This window comes from Pelobates fuscus, chromosome 2, assembly GCF_036172605.1.
Source record: "Pelobates fuscus isolate aPelFus1 chromosome 2, aPelFus1.pri, whole genome shotgun sequence".
Lineage (NCBI taxonomy): Eukaryota > Metazoa > Chordata > Amphibia > Anura > Pelobatidae > Pelobates > Pelobates fuscus.
The window spans coordinates 105,820,648-105,847,673 of NC_086318.1; the positions used below are offsets into that span (position 1 = coordinate 105,820,648).

General features: G+C 41.8%; 1 protein-coding gene across 1 annotated transcript in view; it reads right to left on the bottom strand.

The window, feature by feature from the left end:
• CLRN1 (clarin 1) overlaps positions 1–22,503 on the bottom strand; it is a 29,829-nt gene extending 7,326 nt beyond the window's left edge. The window contains exon 1 of the mRNA XM_063441015.1: positions 21,969–22,503. Within this exon, the coding sequence (XP_063297085.1) occupies positions 21,969–22,221 (253 nt within the window). The 5' untranslated portion in view covers positions 22,222–22,503. The remainder of the gene's footprint in view (positions 1–21,968) is intronic.
• Positions 22,504–27,026: the final 4,523 nt, after the last annotated feature.

Genomic DNA, 27,026 nt, shown 5'->3' on the forward strand with positions numbered 1-27,026 from the left:
AGACACACACACACTAACAGACACACTCACTAACAGACACACACACACTCACACTCACTAACAGACACTCACATTAACACTTTTTTTTTTTTTTTTTACTTTAACCCCCCCAGCCTCCTTACCTTTGGAAAACTTTCCAATGTGGATTGTAGCCTTACGCGTTTCAAAGGGTATTGCCCAATTTCATCAGAGGCATATCAGTACCTTGCTTAATACCAGTATATATATCTACAAACCTACAAGTCAGTAATTAGCAATTTGCAAATAAGACATTTCAATCAAATGCGGAAAAAAACATACATAGATGAAATAAAGAAATAGCAATTTGCAAATAAGACATTTCAATCAAATGCGGAAAAAAACATACATAGATGAAATAAAGAAATTTAAATTTAAATATGATATAAAATAAAATAAAAATAAAAAGTAGTAGGCATAAATAAATAAGAATAGAAATCAAAAATACATGATCAGCTTATAATAAGCCATAAACAGTGCAGGGATGCGATATATGTCATTTTATCACTAAGTGCAAATCACATATAAATATAATAATGCAATGTAACACATCCCTGTGGCGCAGGAGAATAACATCAAAAAGACCTAGATCGGAACTTAATACTTATCTTCACTTCTTCTCTAATTAAACAGAATGAAAATAACATTCATATTATAATAATAATAATTAAGCATACCTTTTGGGGAACATCAAACTTAATAAATGGAATATAACATACATATTATGATAATATTAATTTAGACAGACCATATTAAAAAGACCATAATAAAAATACCATATTAGAAAGGCCATATTACAAACACCATATTAAAAGGACAACTATCGGGAGTAAGTAAATACCCCAGTTGATCTTGCTATTTCATCCAGCAGATCAAAGGTGGTTTATGATACACACTCTAAAAGACTGGTATATATTATTCATCCAATTTGGGACTTATATATTTATACTTGGACTATTTGCTGCTATGAAACATAATGCTGTGATTTTATACAACTTTGTCTGCCTGAGTACACACATTTGCATTTTAAGAATTTCCTCATTTTTAGAAATTTGAATTTTATTGTGTAACTATAAGGCATTCTCTTCTTTTTATTGTAAAAGCTCCTGGATAAATTGTATCTTTTCTACGTTAATCCTTGGGATTTGGTGAAACCCCACTCACTCCAGTTTTCGAGCTTCCACTTATTACTCTGTCTTGTTCCCTCTTATTTTCTGATAGCCATTACTTTTGTCTTTCAGTTTTGTTTATTTATTGTTACTCTTTCACCACAAGAGGTTTAAGAATAAGACTATGTCTCTAAGTACCAATATGGATTCAGTTAGGAAAGACAGGAAATCTTTTTTAGATACCTGGATTTCTAAAGAGGATGATCAGCTAAACAATGCACCATCCACTCATACCAAATCACAGTCTAATGATGTGAGATCTATGATTTACTCACTTATCTTTTCTACGTTAATCCTTGGGATTTGGTGAAACCCCACTCACTCCAGTTTTCGAGCTTCCACTTATTACTCTGTCTTGTTCCCTCTTATTTTCTGATAGCCATTACTTTTGTCTTTCAGTTTTGTTTATTTAAGAATTAAAGAAAGTCTTAATCAAAACGAATAACACAATAAACACACAACTTCATATACTATTTACAAAGATTTACAAGTGCATCTGGCATGATATGCAAGTTTACAACGTATATAAAATATATACAAATATTTACACGTCGCATAGTATGTGATGTCATATAGAGATAAATGGAAGATGGACACAGACCAATATAACATTGTCAAATCTAATCCGGTATGAAGGATGCATATGAGAAACCCTCATTCAGACCAAGGGTAGAGAGGGTTTTCAATTTATAGATCCAAAAGCTCTCCCTTTGTAGTAGCCTTTTATCCAAATCCCCTTAGGGTACAAAATATCCCAGCATCACATATAGATGAGGAAGAATTTACCAAAGAGTGGGAGGAAGCAGCAGGCACATGCTCTAAAAGATTCATGGAAATTCTGTGTAAATTTGAAACAAAGAGATTAGAAAGAGTTAATAAGGAAGTGGATGAGCAAATTAATAAGATTGAAGTGTTCAAAGACGAACCCAATTTTGAATCATTAGAAATTAAACTTAAGAACAACCTTGATAAATCTCAACAGAATATAAAAATTCGGAAACACTCTAAGTTTATTAGGGATAATAATGATTTTTAAAAGTGGGAATGTTTATAGGAAGAAAAATAACTTCAGAAAAAGTTTCTCTGAACCAATTTCTACGTCCGAATATGAGACTAGTTGTTTAGACACAGATTCATCTAAGGGAAGTACTTCCATTGCATCTGAACGTAGCACTAGAAGCATACTAAAAAGAGGGGTATCTTTTTTAGGGCAACCCAATATGGAAGAGAATCTAGCCCCATGGACACGGAACAGAGGCAGACCCCCCCAACAGTTCAGAAGGAGACGATATTAGCTAAGAACACTGACTCTAATCAAATCATTAATTTATCTTCATATACTCCAACTCAAACAGAATTAGAAATATTGCAGCGAGGTATGTCCTTTGTCCCAGTATCTAACTTTGACAAGTTTAGTTGGACAAAGGACATACATCTATTTGCAAGAAAATTGGCTTTGCACAAAGTCCATTGTATCCGAGACGAAAAAAGAGCAAAGAATCTAGGCTTACAAGTTGCAGATATTGGTGTATTGGACAATTTAGTGGATCTACTTATCTGTAGTGATAATTCCCTAAATCCACAACCACCATTTGCACATCTAAAGAAAAAAAGTCTGTTTACCCCACAATTGGTTGAGTTCAAATATATAGATATTTTTGTGGAGTTAACTTGCAGTGAAATTGACAAAATTAACCACAGAGATCTTTTGACCCAACCAAATAGCAACATCTCTCCACAAGAAAATACTTCCCTTAAACATCTTAAAGAACTGGATGAGGTGATCTTTAAGCCCTCTGACAAAGGAGGTAATACGGTCATCTTGGACAAATCAGACTATGTCTCAATGGTGCACAGCCTAATCGAGGATGGCGATACATATGAACTACTCAAGGGGGATCCGACTAAAAAATATTTAGCAGAACTAAAAACAATCTTAGATACCGCATTCTCCCTTTCCTTGATTCCAAAGAAAGAATACAACTTTATATTTGTTAAAAAACCTATCACCGCGACATTTTATGCACTTCCAAAACTGCATAAACAGCAATCCACACTTAATGGGAGACCAATAGTGTCGGGCAGAGGTAATTTGACCCAAAATGCTAGTCTATATGTTGACCAGATCTTGAGGAAATTGGTTTTCAAGCTCCCTTCGCATTTAAAATATAATTGAAGGAATCAAAATCAATGGTGATGCCATTTTATGCAGTTTTGATGTTGAAAGTCTGTATAGCCCTATACCACATGATGTGGGATTACAACACCTTAGAGCACTCATGGATAGAACACCAGTGGTTTCTATGAGACATAATGAATTCGTTCATGATTTAATGCAGTTTATTTTAACTCATAACCACTGTATTTTCCATGGAAAATACTACCACCAGGTGAGAGGGACAGCTATGGGGACGGCTTGTGCCCCCTCATATGCTAACCTACACCTGGGGTGTTGGGAAAGCACCATAGTGTTCAACGACAATATGGACAAATACACGAGACATTAAATTATGGAAAAGGTACATCGACGATGTATTAATTATCTGGATGGATACACCTGATCTCTTCCTTGAGTTCGTTGGTCTCCTAAATCTCAACAACATCAATTTGAGACTGACCAGCGAAATTGGGGGGAAGAAAATCAATTTCCTAGACATTACCATTACACTGACAGATGAAGGAGACCTTACATCTACACTATTTCGTAAACCTACAGCAACCAATAACCTTTTAAATTGGACAAGTTACCACCCCCCTCACTTAAAAGAGGGATTCCAATTGGTCAATATTTGCGTCTTTGACGCAACTGTTCTACCATTGATGATTTCAAACTTAAGGCTACAGTTCTACAACACCAATTTAAACAGAAGGGTTACCCAAATAGATGTTTAAAAAATGCATACAAATGTGCATTATGTGTAAAACGGTCAGACCTTTTAAATGATAAAATTCATCCTAAACTAACACAAGAGACAATTAGATGTATAGGGAATTTTGACGCAGGTTGGAATCAAATCATGAAGATCCTGGACAGATTCTGGCCCCTCCTACACCAAGACCCACACCTACAGAGAGTGATCACCCCAAGAGCATCAGTGACAGCAAGAAGGGGACATAATATTAAGGATATATTGGTTCACAGTCACCTTAAAAATACATCTCAAATAACCACATGGCTGAAATCTTCGGTCATAGGTACATACCAATGTGGTAAATGCAAGGCGTGTAAGTTTATACGCAGACCATCCAAAAAGTTTCAAGATTCATCAGGGAAACAGGAATTTCGAGTTAAAAACTTTTTTAACTGTCAAACTATAGGACTAGTCTATTTACTGACATGTTCCTGTAATAAATTATACGTGGGTAAAACTTCACGGAAATTTAAATTTAGGATCGAGGAACATGTAAACTCAGTCAATCCTAAAAGATTGATTGATACCCCAGTCTCCAAACATTTAAAATTAAACCATGGTGGTTCACCAGAGGGCATTAGATTTTGTGGCATTGAAAGAGTCACACTTGGACCAGGGTGAGGGGATTTGGATAAAAGGCTACTACAAAGGGAGAGCTTTTACATCTATAAATTGAAAACCCTCTCTCCCCTTGGTCTGAATGAGGGATTCTCATATGCATCCTTCATACCGGATTAGATTTGACAATGTTATATTGGTCTGTGTCCATCTTCCATTTATCTCTATATGACATCACATACTATGTGTAAATATTTGTATATATTTTATATACGTTGTAAACTTGCATATCATGCCAGATGCACTTGTAAATCTTTGTAAATAGTATATGTAGTTGTGTGTTTATTGTGTTATTCGTTTTGAATAAGACTTTCTTTAATTCTTACCTTACCTACAGTCAGTAGGACATGGATAACAATCTGGGTATTTTATAAGGAGCAATGAGTATATGTATGTATACAATGGTCGATATATGCATAATTTCCACCTATATTATATAAGTGGTCCTTATAACTTGGACCTATACATTAATACTAGGTGGATATACCTTTACTTGTATGGAGCATGGTAATCACAATTCATACAGGTAGCATTATGTTACATATGGGCAATTAAATTGCCTGTCAGTTATAGATCTACCTATGATTTTAAATCTGTACTCTAATATGCATTTTGGATGATTTGTGTACATGCATGGTAGAATATATATATTTTTGGAGCTGAAGACTGTCAGCCCATTATATCCAAGCACTCCCACATTTCGATGGACGGTGTTTTGCATATTGGTTGTCTCATTAGTATATACACGCCCATGTTACGATCATGGGCGTTCCTTAGTGGTATTACGTGTGTGGCAGATCGAGCGTTGTAGTACGTGAGATGGCTCCGCCCCTACGTATACCACGAGGGCCGACACGTAACACGGAAATGCCGGCTCATCATCAGATACACATGCAGAACACTCCCCCAGATCCGATTGGCTATAGGTACGTGTAGGGTACTGGCATATTAGTATTTAAGAGACTTGATCACTAGTTATAAGTTGGCTCCTGACGAAGGTGCACTCTCTCAGCACCGAAACGCGCGTTGGGCGTTCACATTTATCTCACATGAGCACTGGGCACTGAATGGTCACCCTAGCACCATGACATTTACTTATTATATGTAACTTAATCTGTCTATTTTATTTTTATTTTTTCTCTGTATTCCTATGCCTGTCTAGTTAGTTTACCAGGGAGAGAGGCTTTATAATTTATACTGTCAGCCTATTTTAGACTGACCTTTTGATCTCAATAATTTCTCTTTTCTTCCTGAGGCTCCCTTTAAGGAGCAATATCCTGTCTTTAACTTATTGTATATATGGAAGGTGCCTTGCTGTGAGAGGTATTTATCTTAAGATACATTCATGTATGTAGATTTTTTCTCCATGTATGCATAGCCTTACAACTGACACCCCTACTATTATATTTCTATAATCTCTATACAGGACTTTTTGTGTGACACTGCATATAAGATGTTAAGTATTGGAGTATATATTATAATTGATCCACTCCTATTTAGTATATAATCATTTTTTAATAAAGCTGTTATATAGGACTGGTTTATATACTATATATATTTCTTTCAAGATTATATCTCCTACTCATCCTTTCTTGCAGATGGCATTGTATTTAGTATATACCAACTTTATATTATAATAATAATTTTTTTCTGGTCTCTATTCCTCCTCTATTTTGTAGATGATAGCCAGTCTATTATTCACACTACTTTGCTAAATATTATTTCCAGGCAATGCAGACGGTCTAAGGATTGTTTTATATCCGAAGACCCTCTGCATTTTTTCTTCTTTTTTGGCATATATTTATATATATGGCCCGATCCTCCTTTTCCTACAGAGTGCCGCAATTATGGAATGACCTCCCGCACACTTTAAAATCTTCCCCAAGCCTAAAGTCCTTTAAGAGATCCCTCTCTACATACCTCAAAACAGGATGCACGTGTCATGGTTCATTATATATTTCCTACCTGTTCTATGTTACATTTTGTATATTTTAGTGTATTAATATTGTTTTTGTATTTTATTGTAGCATAATGTATCAATGCAATGTTTTGTGAAAACGAGAGAAATCTCAATGTATCTTTCCTGGTAAAATATTTTATAAATAATATATTTGTATTTAAGTTTAAAACGTGCTCCATTTGGCCGCCTTTTACGCTAGGTAATGTACTTTTGCAGTTTTGATTTATTTCACGGATTACTTATGCCATTTCTTTCACTTAACACGCTAAATCACATGGCATAAACATTACCTTGTCTGGACCAATCAGCATATCAATATTGTTTTGCAAATTGGATTCTTTTTTCCCCCTGCGTAATGTAATTATATTGGCAGACTACCAATGTCATTATTTTTCATTTTTACATCATTCAAATTTTACGTGACATACGGTGGATTGTTGTACAACGATACACTACAAAGAATTGCTTTGTGCTTGAGCGTCTGTGTTCTTTGATTAAATTAATTGCTGACCCAGAAGTTGATGAGTATTGGCAGGATTCGCTTTTCTCATCATATTTAGTCTTCTGTCAGGACTACTTTCAACAGCATAGCCTATGGTGAAATCTGTTTGCTGGGTCGTGTGTGCTAGACCCAGTATCCATAAATATATTCCTGTAATTTTGTATATTAGTCGTTTATACTCGTACAATTTCTCTCTCAGCACAAAAAGGGTAGTGTCAGTACAGGCTAGGCCAAAGCGCTATATGCGGAAATCGAAAAAGCAAAAGGAATTTTTCCCCTTAGAGGAAGGCACATTTTGAAAAAAAAAAAAAAATTTCATATCTTTTTTTTTTTAAAGATATAATTGACTTGTACACAGGGACATACCTGGAACATTTGGCATCTGGGGCGGATCCTATATTTGGCAACCCCCCCAGCTGAAAACATTTAAAAAACCCGCAATTTTTAAAAATGTATTTAACACTGAGTAGTGTTTGTGTGTTTGAATGTAAGCATGTTTTTGTATGGAGTATGTGTGAGTGAATGTACGAGTGTGTTTGCACGTATTGGCATTTGAATTCAAGTGTGCATTTTTCTGTAGTGTGGTTTGTGAATATGGTGGTGTGTTTTTATGTAGTGTTGACATTTGGATGCAGGGTTGTATCTGTGTGTAGTGTAGGCGAAATGCCGAGATGTACACATATACTCACATATACAGACACATAGATACACACCTGCAGTTACATAGAAACACAGTCATACACAGACATACAAACAGACACATAACCATCACCCTCCTAGTGGATGCTGTGTGTGTGCTTGTTTAGTGGGTGATGGTGTGAGGGGGGTGATGATGAGAGGGAGAGGAGGGTGATGGTGAGAGGGGGGGTGGGTGATGGGGGGAGACTAAATACATTAATTACTTGGTGGTATGGTGGCCATAATATCCAGTCTGCAGACCATGAATCTCACGAGACACCGTCAAAGCGTTGCCATGGTAACCCGCAGCAACACTCTAATCAGATCTCGTGAGACACATGGTCTGCAGCTCTGCTACCTTAGTTTTATGGCAAATAACATATGAGGAAGCAACATTTTTCCAGATTTCTTTGGCCAGTTTACACTCCCACCGTATATGTATATATGTTCCTTTCAATTTGTTACATCTCCAGCATAAATTTGATTGAGAAGGGAACATTTTTGCTTTTCTTGTCGCAACCCAGTACCACATATTGGCAACTTTATATTGTGTTTCTAGTAAATTTAGACAGTGAACTAATAAATGAAGAATTAACCAATTTTGTATTCCATTCTTCATTCTTCCTTATCGATATTAATTCCCAGAATTTTTCCCCATTTGTTTAAAACAGGATTTTTTCCTGGTTTATTAAAATACGCAATTATTTTGTAGAAGAGGCCACATTTAATGGAAATTTACACCTCCTATATTTTGGTTGTGTCTTCACAGAAACAAATACGTCAGTATGACATGTTCTGTGAAACTTAAAACAATGGCAATTCATGTAAATGATATAGAGATTGAAAGCATAAAAAATAAGAGCGGATTAAAGATTCAAGGCAAAAAACATACAACCTTATAATGATGAAGTAAGCGATATCTGTATAAAATAAATAAATTGCATATAGTGTATTACAGAACCAAAATGTTATGACACGCAAGATGATTATATGGAACTCACAAGATTGCAATGTAAAACAGGCCCATCATCCTCAGTCAGGCAGGATCTTCAGTATATATGGAGTAACAAACTTTTCTATGGACTTGGAATAAAAGAAACCAAATGATAGTGCAGACAGAAATTATATCGAGAAAAATTTAATGTACAAATGCACTTACAAAAGGATCCAAGTAAAACAGCATAAAATCCACACTAAGGTGGTATCAACAGCATCAAAGTAAGTCCCCAAGTGGTGTAATCCGACGCGTTTCGTCTAGGTGAAGTGGATGAGGTTACCAAGGGAGAGAAGTGTCTCCCTCAATCCATGGATCCCAAATTTTGTGGAAGTGTTTAGGTGTGTCATGGAGCAAGGATGTGAGTTTGTCCATTTGTATGTGGTCAAGTATTTTTTTTGTGATGGTTGTTGGTGATGGGATTCGTGCGGTCGACCAGAGTTCCGCTATTGCTCTTCTAGTTGCAAGGGCTATGCGGGCGCTGAGTTTATTTTCCGCTCTGGTTAAGTCTACTATGGGACGTGAGAGTAGGAGCGCCCATGGGTCTAGAGGGAATGGTTTGTGTAAAATTTTAGACAATAAGTTTGAGATTTTTGTCCACAGAGGTTTGATCTTGGGGCAAGTCCACCAACAGTGGAGGAATGTTCCTTGTTCACCGCACAATTTCCAACATGTGTCAGGCGTTTTATGTATGATTGCTAGGCGTTTGGGCGTGAGGTACCAGCGGAAGAGCATCTTATATGCCTGTTCCGTGTGTGTTACGCAGATAGAAATGGATGCAGTGGCGTCCCATATATCTGCCCAGTCTGTGTTCTCTTCTGGGGGCCCTAGGTCCTTCTCCCAGGCCGCGATGTACGGGAGTATGACTTGGGTGGGGTGAGTTGCTAACGTTGTGTATATCTCTGAGATTTGTCCTTTTCTGGTCGGATGTTTCATGCAATCTCTCTCAAATCGAGAGGGTGTTGCTGTCCCTGCTTGTTGTATGATTAGTTTGAAGCAAAGCTGCGTAGTTGAATGAATCTAAAGTGATCGAATGTCGTTAATGTGTCAGCATCCCTGATTTCTGCGAATTGTATCACCTTGTTGTTTTGATACAGGTGTTGAAGCCTATCTATGTCTCTTCGGTCGAAGCTGGCAAAGTGTGCTGGGGTGAGCCCTGGCGGGAATAGCTTGTTCCTCCATATCGGAGTCATTGGAGAGAGGAATGAGGATAGGTCGTATTTGTCCTGCAGTTTGTCCCAAAGGTCTAAAGAGTGTGTGATGGTCGGGGCAGTTGGGGGGGTAGGGGTCGATGGGGTTTAGGGACCAACATGTAGAGGGATGGGTGATCTCTTCCAAAGATGGTGTGTTCGATGTCCACCCATCGTTTAGTTTGCGGGGGTGCATGCCAGTGTTGGATTTGGGTCAGTTGTGCCGCCGCTTGATAATGTGAGAAGTTTGGTAGTCCCAGACCTCCCTGTTTCTTTGGGACATAGAGGGTAGTTCTGCGGACCCTGGGTTTGCGGCCATTCCAGATGAATTTGTCGACCGGTGATTGTAAAGTTTTGAGGTCAGTTGTGTGGAGAGGTATGGGTAGTGTCTGGAACAGGTATAATAGCCTGGGTAGTAGATTCATCTTTATTGATGCAATTCGGCCTAGCCACGATATTCCTAGAGTCTCCCATTTCCGAAGGTCATTGTGTGCTTGACGTAAAAGGGGTGTGTAGTTTTTTTCATATAACTTGTTTAGGTCGGCTGGTAATTGAATTCCTAGGTATGTTATGTCTGTAGGGCATATGCGGAATGGGTACTTGGTTTTTAGGTTGGCTAGTTGTGAGTCTGAGATTTGTATGGGTAATATTTCTGATTTCGCGATGTTCAGTTTATATCCTGCTACCAGTGCGTATTCATTTATGGCATCTAGCAATGGGTCTATAGATTGATCTGGGTTAGTGATTGTGAGGAGTATATCGTCTGCACAAGCGGACACCTTGTAAGATTCTCCTCTGATGGACACACCTTCTATGCTGGGATTGGAGCGTATAGCTTGGAGGAGAGGTTCTAGGGACAGCGCGAACATGAGAGGGGATAGTGGACAGCCCTGCCTCGTGCCGTTTAGAATTGGGAATCTAGGTGGGGAGATGTTGGGGAGTAGTAGAGCTCCCTGAGTAGAATGGTATGTTGCCCGCAAGAATGCGAGGAATGAGTTCGGGAAATTCATGTGTTCTAATGTGCGGTAGAGGAAAGGCCACAGTAGACGGTCGAACGCCTTCTCGGCATCTAATGAGATTACTGTGGTGGAGATCGAGCGGTGTTGGGTCAACCAGATGAGGTCGATGTTTCTGCGTGTGTTGTCCAATGCCTGCCTGTTGGGAATAAATCCCACCTGATCTGGATGGATTAGTTTGTCTTGATATGGGTTAAGTCTGTTAGCCATCATTTTGCTCATAATTTTGAGATCTACATTGAGTAGAGAAATAGGCCTATAGTGGTCCAGCTCTGTGAGATCTTTGTTGGGTTTGGGAAGTAGACATATGTTCGCTGTCGTCATGTCAGGTGGGAGGTGGTCACCTCTCAGGGTAGCATTAAACACTGCACAGAGATGTTTGAGGAGCAGAGGGCTGAATTCTTTATAATAAAGAGCAGTATAGCCGTCTGGGCCTGGGCTTTTGTTGGGTTTACAAGACCCAAGAGCTGTCGCCATCTCTTCTACCGTTGCTTCAGCTGTTATGGCTTGTTTTGCGGCTTGGGATAGGGTGGGTAGTGTCATATTCTGTAGGTATTTATCTATTAGCTCCCGGTATGTTGTAGTCTCATGATTAAGGTGCGGGGAGTGGTTATAAAATGATTGGAAATAGTGGTGGAACGTGTCACCTATCTGATCGGGTAGATCACTAATGGTGCCAGTATAGATGAGATTTTTTTGGCTTCTGCTCTTTTTTTGAGTCGTCGCGCTAGCATGGTGTCGGCTTTATTACCCGTTTCGTAGTATTTCTGTTTAAGCCACATCTTTGCCTTGGTCGTGTCGGTGTGTGTAAGTCTTTTGAGAAGGTCTCTGGTGGCTATCAATTCACGTAGTATTTGTGGCTGTGGGTTGTGTTTGTGGCTAATTTCTAGTCTTCGTAGGTCTGCTAATGTCTCTGATATCTGTTGCATTTTTCTCTTTTTGTGGGCAGAGGCTATGCTGATGAGGGTTCCCCTGATCACTGGTTTATGTGCAGCCCACAATGTTATTGGGGAAGTTACCGAGGGTGTGTTTGTGTCGAAGTATTCCTTTATGGCTGTAGCTACTGAAAGTCTGATATGGGGATCATGGAGTAGTAGCGGATTCAACCTCCATGACCATGGACGTTTTAGTTCTGGAATGCGGATGGTGAGAGTTATATCGGCATGGTCCGACCATGAGATAGTGCCTATGGATGTGTGGGTTATCTGTGTTGCCAAGTTCGGGGAAATGAGAAAGTGGTCTATGCGCGAGTATGAGGTGTGTGGGTTTGAATAGAAAGTATAATCGCGGGTAGACGGATGTTGCGCCCTCCATATATCTACCAATGTTTGCGTGGCCAGGAATTGCGCGAAGTACGTGTCGTTTCTGGATGGTTGCGGGGTGTTCGCTTCGCGGTTTGACCTGTCTATAGCTGGAATATGTGTGGCGTTACAGTCTCCGCCTATTATCAAACGTTTGCCTGCGTAGGCTTGTATGTGCGAGGCGTAGTGATGCCAGAACGTGCTGTTTGGTACGGATGGGGCATATACTGAGCTTATGGCATAGGGAGTTGCGCCTATTTTACCCTCTATTGAAACGTATCTGCCCTGTGGGTCCGTGGTGCACCTGATATCCGTCAGAGGGCATGTGGATTTAAGTAGAATCGCTACCCCTTTCGTTTTTGTATCTGGGGAGTGTGCCATGTAGCTTTGATTGTAGTATCGGTTAGTAAGGGGGAATGATCTCTTGGTTGTAAAGTGTGTTTCCTGTAGAAGTAGTATATCTACGTGTTGTCTGTGTGCCCATCGGAGTAGGCCATGCCTCCTAGCGGGTGTGTTGAGGCCCCTGGTATTGAGGGAGACACATTTCAGAGATAGGGGCATTGCAGCTGCTAAGACCTTGAGTAGGCCTTTACATGCCGATCGATGGCCGGCAATAAGTAGGCTTGTGGGCAAGCTGGTGAGCGGGCCGGGGTCCCGTGCCTCGGTGTATGGGAGAGGAGGGAGGGTACGAAGTAGAGGGGGTGAGGGTACGGAAAGAGAGTAAGGGACAAAGAAAGGGGGTGGGGTTCAAACTATGAGGACCCAAAGGGCCTAACTACTGGTCTTACTCGTTGCCAGTAGGTATTGGAGTGGTTCGCCTGACCGCTCCTATAGGGGTGGGATTAAGAATAGGTAGTGTAGTAGTCTGTAGTGGCGGGTAGCCAGAGTCGCACTCTGGTCCTTTAGTCTAGTCGTTGTAATTAACTGTTAGGTCGCTGTTGCGTGTGCCAAGAATCGGTCCTTGTGGCATCGCCCCTACCCCCCCGCCGCTCCCCCGTGAGGTAGGGGCGTCCAGGGGGGACGGGGAGAGGCTGTTCTCGTGTCGCGCCAGTGGGCGTGTGGTGGGATTATGTACGATACCCAGAGTCAATCGTCAGCTGAGGGATGTGGGTCTCTTCCAGAGGGTGGGTCATTTCACCGCGGTTGTCATCTAGCGTCCCAATCACCAGTGGTGTCTAAGGCTCCTCTGTGTGTGGCTGCTTGTCAAGTGGTTGAATTCCTGCACATGATAGACAAGAAACGCCTACACATTCCCAAGTATCAGGAGTATGGTTAAGGTCACAACATTTATAAAACAATCTGTTTGCATTTCTATTACTGTTACATTCCCATTGCTCCCACATTTTCCCCTTCTCCCCCCTCCCACATTATTTGCAATGTCCCTGCGCATTTCTATCTTAGTAAGTATTAATTTCTATGGGATGTATGTTACGGGGGGCTCAGGGCTAGTATGCGTTATGTCGCTAGTTAATAATATACCATTAATTCTATGGCGTTCCTTGTATTCATGGCAATGGCCTATTGGTTCTATGGTATTTGCAGTATTACCTTGAAGAACCTTATGTGGTTTGCTCAGGTTTTGTGCATGTCCCTTACCCTAATGGGATCAGTGTGTGGCAGTATTATCCTTTTCTCTTGCGTGCAGCAGAGTTAAATAATATATTAAGGGGGGTCAGAGATGCAATTGTTCACATTGTATAACGACTAATATGAGAAGGGGGAGCTCAGATGTTTAGTATTTTGCTTAGTTTGTGCATCCATTGATGATTTTAGACTCCTCGGGCATTCTAAATTAGCATGTTTGCATATGGGATGTCAGTATATGTCTGCACTATTGAAGGCTGATCCCGAGGTAAATCTGAGCTACGTCCTAGTTTGTGTTGGTTCATAAGTATATGGGCTTAGTGGGTGTTGGTCTTAAGTAATAGTAGAGTAGAATATACCATGACGCTGTTACTGTCATTTTCTTTGTTTTTTTTTTTTGTTCTGCCTGCACCGCTACCGCTTCGGTGGGAGTGCCAAGAAGTCGGTTGCTAAGTGGATTGGGCCTATGCGGCTAAATTGTCACGGTTCTATGTGTAAGTTGAGTGTGTGGGGACGGCTATACCAGAATTGTGCGAATAATTTGCTGTTATACAGTGCAATATTAAGGGAATACTCAAGTGTCCATTATGCAGGAGCGTTTCTCTTCTGCCATGCCGATGGTGGCGGTGTCAGGAACTATGAGTGCATTGCCGCTGGAAGAGCCTCGGTGGTTCAAACGTGGAAGTCTCTGGGTATGGGAGCAGAGGTGTTCTGTGTCATGGTGTCGCGTGAGTCTTGCTCTTGGGAGTTTCTCGTTCGTCAGCAGGGTTTAGCCCTGGATGTCGGGGATCAGATCTGCAGAGGGTGGTCGATGACGGTGGGTTGAGGACCCTTCTCTTCGGGTTGGTGGTGTCTGGGCTATATTGGATCCCTCACCGCTGTTGGTCCCAGGGAGGGGGAGGCCTAGCCGCTCTGCAAAGTTGGTCGCATCCGCAACGTCGTGTAATGTGAATGTTTGGTTGTTTCTGCGTACTGTGAGTTTAAAGGGATGCCCCCAAGCGTACCGGATCCGCTGTCGAGATAGTTCCATAGTGAGCGGCCTTAGTTTTCTTCGTTTTCGGAGAGTTCTGGGGCCAGGTCCTGAAAAAACATTACCGGGTGGCCTTCTATTTGGAGGGGAGTATCCCTGGTGGCTCTCATTATGGCCTCCTTGATGTGAAAATAATGAAGCCTTACGATAACATCTCGCGGCCGGGTCATGCCAGGAGTCGGGGCTCTTAAGGCCCTGTGGGCGCGATCCAGAAGAAGCTCAGCTGGGGGTGCTTCTGGGAGTAGGCTGCAGAACGTCTCCCTGATGGTGGATGCTAGGGACTCCATATCAACCGCTTCAGGTATGCCCCTTATTCTTATATTATTTCGGCGCGACCTGTTGTTAAGGTCTTCCTGGGCGTCTTCGAGGTGTCTCATCTGGTCTTTGAGGTCATTTATGGCTTGTTCCTGCAGGTCTGCCCTGGTTGTGGTGGCGGCCATTTTGTCTTCAAGGGTGCCAGTGCGTTGCACGAGATCGGTAAGGTCTGCTCGTATGGGTGCTAAATGTTTAGTAAATTCCGTGGCCATATTTGTTTTTATATCATGAAGTAGGCCTTTAAGGTCTTCCCTCGTGATGGGATTGGTGTTGTGGTGGTGGCTGATGTCGCTAGCCGTCGAGTCGGAGTCATACTCCTTTTGATCCGCGGCCTTTAGATCCTCCTCCGGCCTGTGGGTTTTGAAGATCGGGGCCACGGCCGACCCCTGCTTGGATTTTCTTACGCCGCCCATAGTTTCGGGTGTACCTCTGGTTGTAGGTATTGTGGCACGGTTTTCGGGGTAAATTTGACAGTTAATTGTGGCTGATATTAGCTTTTATCGGACCAGATTGCGCGGAGCTCTAGCAAGACACCGCCATTCACACCGGAAGTCAGGCGCCGCCCCCCAGAAGTGTTCATTTTACACTTTGCATTCCTACTTCCTTTTTGTTTTATAGGATTAAAGATTCAAATTGAGAATAAATGAGGTAAAAAAACAAGGTGGGTATATATAGAGTTTAAAAGGCAAAATAGGACGAGGAGGATAATTAAAAAAACAATTGTCGGGAAAATGTGTAAATGGTTTATTCCAACCAAAAACAGTGTTTCCATACACTGTCTTTGGTTAGAGTAACTCTTGTGGTGCTGATCCCTTCCAGCATTCAAGGTCTCCCTGCAGCCCAATCCTCTTCTGATGATGTCAGGACTGAGGGAGGACTTCAGAAGGTGGGGGATCATGCCACCATTGGATATCTGTTGCCAGCATACTGTGCTGTGCTTGCTGATGTCAGACGTTCAATATGCTTAGAATCAATTAGGCAAATGTAGCTCTTATTCCGGGCTAGCTAATGATGTCCCAATGATGCTGCTAGAGGTAGACTTACAGTGCCAGAAGCAGAGGGGTTAAACTCTGTATTTGCATATACAGCCTCAAGGTACCATGAACACTTTAAATCACTGAAGTGGTCATGGTGTTTGGACATTTTGGGGGAAAACGGTGAAAGGAAGAGACATTTGGACTGGAGAGAAAAAAAAACACAATCAGGACTACAAAATAAACTATTGAAATAAAAGGAGCGCTTCCTTAAGAGATAATCAGGACTGCAGGTGGTCTACATGAAGTACGATTGGGACTAAAGGGGTGGTCAAAAGGGACAGCTGGGCTAAAAGTAGGCTTGACGGTTCCATAAAGAGGATAATCAGGACTACAGCGAGAAAGGGAAAAATATAATAATTCTGACTAGCATGCAGCTGGGAAGTTCATGTATTTGTACCTTTTTTGGGAGAAAACAAAATGGACAATTAGACTGCAATGGTTATAGAAAGGGGGCAGGTGCGACCACAAGGAGAGAGGAAGAGATTACAAGAGGGTCAGCAGAGTCTAACAGAGGGACAGTACACATATGAATTTCAGGGGCAGCAGACAAACTAAAATGGAACAGACACCATGAGATGAGATCAGAGTGGAAACAAAACAATATTTTGTAGAGTGGGAGAGGGAAACGCAACCAAACAGAACACAGAAACAAAATTGCTGAGATAAAATCTCAAAGTGAAAAAGATTGTGAGAACAACATTTCAAGACTGATATTTGGGGAATTATACATTTGAAATAAAACAACAGTAGATGACCTAGTGATTCCAAACTGACGGATTAAAACGTTATAAAATATTTAGATAAAACTAGATCTCGAGTCAAAAGAAAGATCACTACATCCTCTGCACGTGATGAGAAACACTAACCTTGCATAATAAAAATAAAATAAAAAAGTGCCTTTATTTCACAGAAACACGCTATTTGTTTTTAATTTTTTTTTATAATTAGTGATATATCCCTTTCTATAACTATGCAATTTATAAGTGTATTACTCTCTGTAATGTCTGCTGTGACTGATGCCTTTTTTATTTTATTTTTACAATGTTCCCCTGCTTCCTGTATGTATAACCTTTTATAATGTAACATTATTTTGGATGTTATCTTCATTTGTTAGTGATCTTGTGACATCAGACTGTCTCCGCAGTATATAATGTTACCAGGAGAGCAGCCTTAGATGGGTAAATTACTCAAAATCCTAATAAATAATTCACACAAGGCTGGCACTAAGAACAAGTATTCTTTGTTACACTGTGAAATAGGACAACATGTGCGTTACGATTAGACAAAACACTATGACTCCTGTTTGTGGATCTGACATCTTATAAGTAAAAAAGGTACTAATGTTATAGTGTTAGCTGTTAGCTTCATTGAGCAATCCAGGGATTACAGGGCCACTACAGCAGCCTGCAGTGATTATAGGCAAAGATGATATTGGCGCGCTCCCCCCTCCCCCAAAAAAGTAATAATAAAGGCACCTGTGTGCCTCTTAACCCCCCCTTTTGTGTCTTACCCCCTTTAGTGTATCTTATGCCCTATTTTCCCCAATGTGTGTCTTTCACCTCCCTTGTGCATCTCTTACAACCCTCCTTTGTGTGTCTTATTCCCTTCAGCCCCTTTGTGTGTCTCCTTCTCTCCCAGCCCCTTTGTGTCTTTACTCTTCCAAGCTCCTTTGTGTGTTTCTCTTTCTCCCCCAGCCCTTCTTGTCTTTTTTCCTCTACTCCAGCCCCTTTGATTTTCCACCCCCAGGCCCTTCTGTGTGTCTCTTAAATCCCCAGCCTCATCTGTGTGTCTTTCTACCCCTCATGTCCCTATGTGTTTCTTTCTCCACACTCAGGCCCCCCTGTGTGCAACTCACCCACCCCTCCATTTATCTTAGTGATACCCTTTCCTTCCTGTCCCTTAATGTTCCTTACCCCTCCCCTGTCCCTTAGTGTTCCTCCCCCACCCCACCCCTCTCTAAGTGGTCTTCTTCCCTGTCCCTTAGTGTTCATCTACCCTCCCCTGTCCCTTAGTCTGCCCCCCCCCCCTTTGTGGTCCTCTAACCTGTCCCTTAGTGTTCCCCTCCCCTCCCTGTCTCGTAGTGGTCCCCCCTCCTCTCAGTGCTCTTCTCCCCTCTCTTTAAGTCGTCCCCTCCATAAAGAGAGGGGAGTGTACCTTAGTGCTCCTTTTCTCTTTTCTCCCCTGTCTCTTAGTGCCCCCCCCCCCATCCCACTCCCTTGGTCTTCCACTCTTCCCTCCCCGCCCCCCCTTAGCGGTCCGGTCCGTTCCCCTCCCTCCCTTGAATGCCTCATTACTTTTCTTGCAGCATGGCTGAGCGGACCGCGGTACAGGATCTACAGTTTCCTGTATCCGGCTGGACTGACAGGAAATGTTCTCTCAGTGAGCACTTCCTGTCAGTCCGGCTGGGTACAGGAAACAGAAGCTCTTGTACTGCGGTGCACTCCACTGGGCCAAGCTACACTGAGCTACAGGTAGGCTGGAGCGCTGTGCGCTTCCCTCCTCCGATCACTCTAGTCTTGCACCCCCCATGCCAGTGCCACCGTATGAACGAGCCAGCTCTGGGTGGTTCCTAGTTACACCTCAGAGTTATGTAATAGTAATAATATTATTAATTAAATCATGTTCCTCCTGCATATAAATGATGCATATTCCAGAACAACCTTCTTCATTTGCTTCTTATCAGGATAAAAATATGATGTGTGTTCAAGATCTGCCAAGCTCCAAGGTGGTATTGAAAAATATATGGGGGGGGGGAGGTGGATTTATCGTGATAAAAACATGCTAAATTGCAAAAATGCTAAATTGCTAAAAAAAATGCAATTGCAAAAATCACCATTAAAACTAATAGAATCTGGGACGGGGCCTGACCGCCATAGTGAACAGCCACATTTGGAATGAGCTCCGCACAAAAACTCCAAAGTTGACAATTTAATCGATCTTTCACTCAGAGAAACCCAATATACTGGTGATGGAAACACTCTGCCTGTCCGTCAGCTACATTTTGCAAAGTTTTGCGGGCAGATTGGTGGTCTAACTCCGAAACTCCTTGGCGGCCTACAGGTGGATGCAGCTGGGAAGAGATGGCCGCTCTTCCCTCTGTTATTCCTGACAGTTAGGGTTCCTGTTCCCCCCCCCCACCCCTTGCTGGTGAGGGTTATCCCGGCACATGCCTATTGGCCTGAGTCACCTAGGTAAGGTGAAGAGAAGACCCGGCAGACACTCTGATACTGTAAGTCCTATTCTACAGCCGTGGTCAAAATGGCTGCCACCATGCATATTCCCACGACACAAGGCCTAATGGAGACAACCATGCTCAGATTGGATGCAATCTTTGCTGAATATTGGGAGAAACTGGAGCGTAGGCTGAGCCAAACTGCGGAGAATGCTCCGAACATCAGCACAGTACACAACTCACCTCCTGAGCCTCACCACTCCACTCCTTGTTTGACCCGGCAGTACACTTCGGCTCCTCAACGCATGCTACCAAAGTCCCGATCGCCCGCTTACCTGGATCCCGGAGTGTCCAGCACTTGCCTCCGTTCTCTCGGACTGAGGGCCTTGAGAGGATACTCCCCTCGACCGCCGACTCTAAACCCGCCACAGAAGACTGCGGCTACGACACAGCCCAGGGCCCCAAAATGGCAGCGATGCAGGAAGCGCCCTTCGCCTCAATGCAAAGCTGCATGAAAGAGGGAACCGCTATGGACCAGCATCGGGACTTCCAAAATGTCTGCGACACACCAGCTGTGGCTACCAGCTAGATCTTGCAAAACGCCTGTGGAACAGAGGGAGACCCTGATCTCGCCCTTCAACTGGAGAAGCCAGTCCACATCTGGACTAAAGAGCCTACGGTATTACATCCTGCCACAGGTCGGCTAAAGTTAAGCATGTTTTCATATATTCTCTTTATGCAACTAATATCTATGTCTAACAAGTCTTGCTAATATTTTCTCTTGGTCGAACCTACACACCTTAGACATATGTGACTGACCTGAATATACCAAAACAAAAAAACTAGTGCTGTACTCTCACAATGCCACTTCATTTCACTATTTCACTGTTATGGTTGAAGTGCTTACCTTGGCTGTTGGGGCATTATAAACCTATTTTTTTTTCTCTATATGCACTGCAAAAAAACAACAACCAACTAACTAAAAACTAATGGAACCTACAGAAATTGGTAGAGAGGAGTAATTATCATGGTCTGCCATGACAAAGTAGTGGGAGTACTGCGAAGCAGCTGCCATTAAAGGGAATCTATAGGCAGGCACCCATACCACTTCATCTTGACAGCCTCTTGGGGCCCTTCCACAGAAATAGCAGAGTCAAACCCGGTTATTTCAATCAGATGGTATCATTAAGAGCGTTTGATTGGCGCAGTGTGGGATTTTTTTATCTTTTGAGGTTATGTGCCCCAGAACTCTACCATATGGCTGGGATACACAGAGACATTTTTATTCCTTTCATTGGGTCTCCTCTCCTGGTATATCACTAAAAGATTTTTTTTAAAACACTCCAAGATTGTTGTAGTTGTTATGGTGCCAAGAGTGCTCTGGCACTACCCCTGTATAAGTAGTCATTGGCTGAGAGCATCATCTGATCACTCCTAGCCAAGGAGCTAAGCACTGAACTACTGGTCTAAGCTAATGCAGATTTAGTCTGACTCTCATAAAGGAGGTGACTGGTACCCAGAAGATTCGAGGAAGTTGCCAAACTGTTAGCAAACCGTTTGACTACTTACATGGAGAGGTGCCAGGGCTCACCTGACCTCATTACCCCTACGGTGATGGTGCTAGTTGGAATGCTCCTAAAGTGAGAGGGGCTCACTTATAGACAGCAGTTGCAAATAACAGCTGCACTCTGGAGTGTAACTCCCACCAATCTATGGCAGGACATAACATTTGGATAGGGCAAGACATGCATATTCTGTATCTGTCCTAACAAAGTTTAAAGGACTCTAGCCCTAAAACTAGTCCAAAGCACTTGAGAAAGCGAGGTTCTCCTGAAAGTGAAGCAGTTCACCAACTCACTTGATCTCTGATAATAAAGGGCAGAAAACACTGAAAAACCTGTAAGAGACAGTAAATTTCGTATACAAAGATTGCATGTGCTAATTAAGTGAAGCAATCACTGCTGGAAATTCTATTTTCGAAAATAAGGATTATTAAATAAAGTTAGAATTGTAGGGAATTCAAGGTGAATTACAAATTGAATAGCCTAAATAGAAGCACAGCTAAAATGCAGACTTTTTCCAGTTTTGCTACTTGTGCCTTGATTTTGTGATTCCTGTCAATTCCTACTTTAGTGAATAACACTAGACTGTAAGCTCCTTTGGGCAGGCTCCTCATCAACCTATTGTTCCTGTAACACTTTGTAATTGCCTAATTTATTGCTAAATTTCCCCCTTTTCTCAATATTATAAAGCGTTGCGGAATAAGTTGATGCTATATAAATACCAAAAATAACAACCCTGTCTGTATTTTAGTACAATATAAAACAATAATTCAGCATTTACAGTAATATTATTTCATTTTTTTTTTTTTTAAAGTAGTTTAGTAAAGAAATGATTTTAAAATATCTATGCTCCATAATTTTGTTTACTAAATCTAGAAATAATTACCACAATATTGTGTTGGATACTAACATGAAAACGCGGTGGGTCGCCCTCCGAGGCCGCACTGCTTGATTCTCTGTCCGTAAAAAAGACCATACTGGATTTCCCCGATGAATTTCTTCAGCTCATCCCCAGTAGCATTAACTAACACGGCTCCTGTCTTGCAGAGAATTGTACCTCTTAGCCAGAGCTGGGTTCCAAGAGCGGCAGCGATTCCGATCGCACAAGCAAAGCTTAATGTGCCAGCCAGGCAAAATATTACTTTCTTCTGTAGCTTTGTCATGCCTGAACGGAATGTCTTCACACCACACAAACCTGTCAAGACGATTAAGCTGACAAGCCTTCTAAAATGCCATCTTCACGTTAGTGGTTTCACACAAGAGCTCCTTGTATGCCAGACAAGGACCATTTAGCATTTTGTCCATCAAAAATACACCCCTACAAAAAAATTAAAAAGAGGCCCCGCAACTCAGCAGGAATATTGACATCAATTTGCAATATAAAAAATAGGTGAAGATAAAACAAGACACATGTGCATAGTCTGCATCCCTTTCTTTTCACTCAAACAAACAGGCGGAGACTGACAGATGGGACCTCTGTGTAACTTGATGAATGTTTCCTCTCTTGCAAGCTGCATTGTCTCTGATTGGTGGAGGATAAATTTCTAGAAATGGGCATGGTGCTTTTTTTAATTGGAGATCAATTGAAAATTACAAGGTTGTCTATTTCCTAGGAGGCTTGTAAACCTACCCGTGGAAGTGTTTCTGCATACATTTAGTCACACATCACAGACCTTCTGAATTTAAGGCAGATACTAACAAAACCGTTTATATTCACTGGGAAAAATAAAATAAAAGGAATTAAAACATTTTATATGTAGTTTAGTGGATGTTTTTGCTATTATATTTGTTGATAGGGATGTCATTCCTTATAGGTCAGCATCATTTTAGTACTAATTTTAATGTAATAAATACATTTTTTTTTTAAACTGACCCTCTAAGCACCTTAAACAATTTTCTTTAAGTGTTTTTAGTGTATACATCATGTCTCTTAAGTCACTTCTCTGCCATATAGCCGTTAAATCACTTTTGTTTCTGTTTATGCAGTCCTAGCCAAACCTCCTGTGGCTGTAACTCACAAAACTAACATAAAAAAAAGTTTAATCTGGTATTACAGCACAGTGTGTTTACTTTATAGGTTCTCTGTTAATTGAATTTCAATCACACATATGAGGCTCCTGATAAGGATGCATGACATAGTTTACATGGGACATATCTGGACACAAGACTAAGGTGCTATAGTGTAAGTCAGATGTCATTAGTCCATATCCACTAAAACATAATTAGTATGCTAATGTGGTGGACCGACTGGGTATCTCCGGCAAGCACACTCCCTAGCTATCGCCGGGCATCATCAGCACTCCAGCCCCTAGCCACCGCAGCTTGGCCAGGGTCTCACCGTCGCTTCTCATCCTGGGACCCGGTCCTGGATCCAGCTTCTAGTGATTAAAGTTTTCCTGCAGAGAGTATAGCTGTATAGCTGGTACAACCAAACACTAGTCGAGACTGAGTGAAGGGTGTAAAGGAACTGGTTTATTATGGCCAAGTTGCCTGCTTTTTATACACAGCCCCCAGCATGGGGTCTCCATTCAATGCAAGACAAGTGCCTCCCATAAATCTCTGTGCCTAGGAGATAATTGTGTTAAAGACCGGTAGCTAATTATCTCCCAGGAACAGAGAGGCAAACCTAGAAATATAAAACATAAAAATACCCCAAAGCATCATAAAAGCATAAAACAACCCCACAAATAATACATCCCCAAAAAGCGCTGATCTGAGCGCCCAAGTTACGACCAGCCGCTTATGTGGTCCTTTCCCCAAAATACCCCAAAACATCATAAAAACATAAAATAACCCCACAAATAATACATCCCCAAATAGCGCTGATCTGAGCGCCCAAGTTATGACCAGCCGCTTATGTGGTCCTTTCCCAAAACAGTTGCAGGGTGTTTGGTGCTTTGGCCAGTCAACTTCTGCGAGCTCCTGCTTCCGAAATAAGGGGTGCCCTGGCTGGCTCTTAGGTAGTGTTTGTGCCCCTTAGTCTCAGGCACCTTCCCTCCAAAAAGTCATTCAAAACACCGGACCAAGTTGTCTGGGAACCGCACGGTCACCTCATGCCGAAAACGGTTCCATAACATTCGCGGCTAGACCCCACTGAGGTGACCGGGAACCCACAAGGTCCACATGCTGAATTTAGTTCCATAACGATCGCGGCTAAGTACCTCTGAGGACAATTCGTGGGTTTCTTCATGCAAACGGCCGCAAGGGAATTAGCATTCGGTTCAGTTCCAAAGAAGGGAAAGTGCCGAACCAGGGGCACCCAGGGAAAGCTGCAAATGGTGGCTGGGGAGGTTTAACTCCCGAACATAGTCCTTGGGAAGGAGGCTAGCTAGCAGGCTCCTCCAGGAGCTCGTGGCATAGGCACGTTTGCCACAGCTAATTTATACAAGGCATGTGAACTACAAGCAGGAAGGAAAAGGCACTACCAGTATTTAAGAAGTAATTGTGGTAGCAGTTGTTATTTATGATGCGCCAAAAAATTAAACAGTGCTGCTTTAAGCACCCGAACAACTTTAGCTTAATGAAGCAGTTTTGGTGTATAGATCATGCCTCTGCTGCCTCACTGCTCAATCCTCTGCCATTGAGGAAATAAATCACCATGTGTATGCAGTCTTTGCCACACATTGCCTGGCTGGGACTAACATAGCCATCATGAAAAAAAAGTTAAATTTTTACAGTACATTGTGCTTTCTTTAGAAGTTCTAATTTGACTTCTTAAAATTAATAATGCAATAAGAGAAGCTAAACAATTTAAAGGGATACTCCACTGCCCTGCGACCGGGTTCCCGCCACCTTGTATTGCGGCCCTGGCCGCACAGTATAATTGCCGGGGCCGCACGTGAAGGAGTCCATCGGGTGGCCCATGCTGTTAGGGCCACCTGATGGAAATTAATATCAGAGGGGGCCCAGTAACATAGCGACCGGACCTCCTCTGATGATGTCAGACACTGAGAGGAAGTGACTGCCCCGGTCGGTCCTCCCAGCAACCACCAGGAGCCATGTGGGAGGAAGGAGAGGGAGGCAGAGTGGGAACTCTGAGTCCCATCAACCTGAGTCACTGGACCCCACAGGGAAGTCACCCTCCTGCACCTAAAAGGTAGGTAATAGGAGGGTGACTAAAATATTTTGTATGTCTCTGTGTGTGTGTGTGTGTGTCTGTGTCTGTATGGGGTGGCGGTGGGATCAGTTTTGCACCGGGGCCCCATTGATTGTGTGTCCGCCACTGTTCCTGACCCTATAGTGCTAAACCCACCATTTAGGTCGCTTGCCCCCCTTAACACCCTATAAAAGTATAAAACTCACCTGCTTTCCATAGGAAAAGCATTGGATTTGCTAAAATCGGCACAGGGCGTGGTCAAATGCCATTTTGGCCAATCGGGACCTTCTCATAGAGATGCATTGAATCAATGCATCTCTGAGCAAAATTCAGCGTCTCCATGCAGAGCGTGGGGACGCTGAACGGCAGGGCTTCTTGCAGTGCAGCCATGGGCCAGGAAGCCCGTCCAGTGGCCATCTAACCACTTGGAGGTGTCCCTAGGGGCAATGTAAACACTGCCTTTTCTCTGACAAGGCAGTGTTTACATGAAAATGCCTGAAGGGAACTATTATACTCTCCAGAACAACTACATTAAGCTGTAGTTGTTCTGGTGACTATAGTGTCCCTTTAATCATTAATTTACCTTAATCTATATGACAAAAGGAATTCCTGCCTAGAGCTGGACTTCATATCCAATGAATCTTTTGATGGACAGGTGTTTATGGAATAAGATAAGACCCCACAGGTTCCCTCTTGGTGGATAATAACTCACTGCTGCATCTTGCTACTGAAATAGAAATTTGAAACAAGATAATGTTTTTACATTTTGTTTTTTAATTTGTAATGCATGTTGCATGTTTGTATTGAATAAAAAAATTACCTGTGGTGTGCTTTTAGTTACAGATGACCTCAGGACCTATTGAGTTATTCATCAGTACTTAAATTTAGGAAGGTTTTTTTTTTTGTTTTTTTTTACCCCTCCTTCTGTTTAGTTTTCGTTTTGAAGGATATCCCAAATTTGCTTAATGGTGTTCATAAAAGTAGAATCAGTGACAGCAATTTTAGAGATGTATTTTATTTTAATTTTAGAGGGATTTATAAATGAAGAACAATTGCATTTTTTGCTGTTTCCGGTATAGCAGCACTAGTAACCAGCACATCATTTTACTTCTCTGTATTTGCTTCTGACCTGTTATTACACCAGTTACAAAGACTTATTATGAGAATGAGCAGCAGATTATGGGTATAAGGTAAGGTATATGATGGGAAATAGGAATTAAAATAATATCTTTTTTACAAAAAAACAGCAGCAAATTCTCTAAGGATTTACCTAATCCAGGCAGGAAAAATTATATGCAGTTACCGAAGAATGTATAGTACAACCCCGCCACCACCACTCCCACCCTTTAAAAACACATTTAACAATAGACATCAACAATTCCATCTGTCCATCCATCAATCGCTTTGTAAATCCTACAACAGGTAAAAAATAGATTCTATTCCAATAACACAGGCCTATTATGCTTACTCTGGAACGGAAAAAAGTACCCTATTTTGTGCAGGTTCTGGCCTAAGCTAATCACTCTCACACAATATTGATCTGTATATATTCTGAGTCCCTTACAATTAGATTACATCCTAAGTGTCCTGTGATTTATAGTCCTATTTGGATTCCATCTGCAATACTGCTGTGTCAGGAGGGCTGTTCAAAGGGGAGTTGTCACATTCTAGGAAATTTTACAATGAGAGAAAAATGGAAAATTATTGAAGAATCTGGTGCAACTCCCATAGATTGATGGTTAGGAGCAACAGAATAAAAAAATGGTTGCAACTAGTGATGTCGCGAACATAAAATTTTCGGTTCGCAAATTTCCGCAAATGTTCGCGAACCGGGCGAACCGGGCGAACCGCCATAGACCGCCATAGACAATA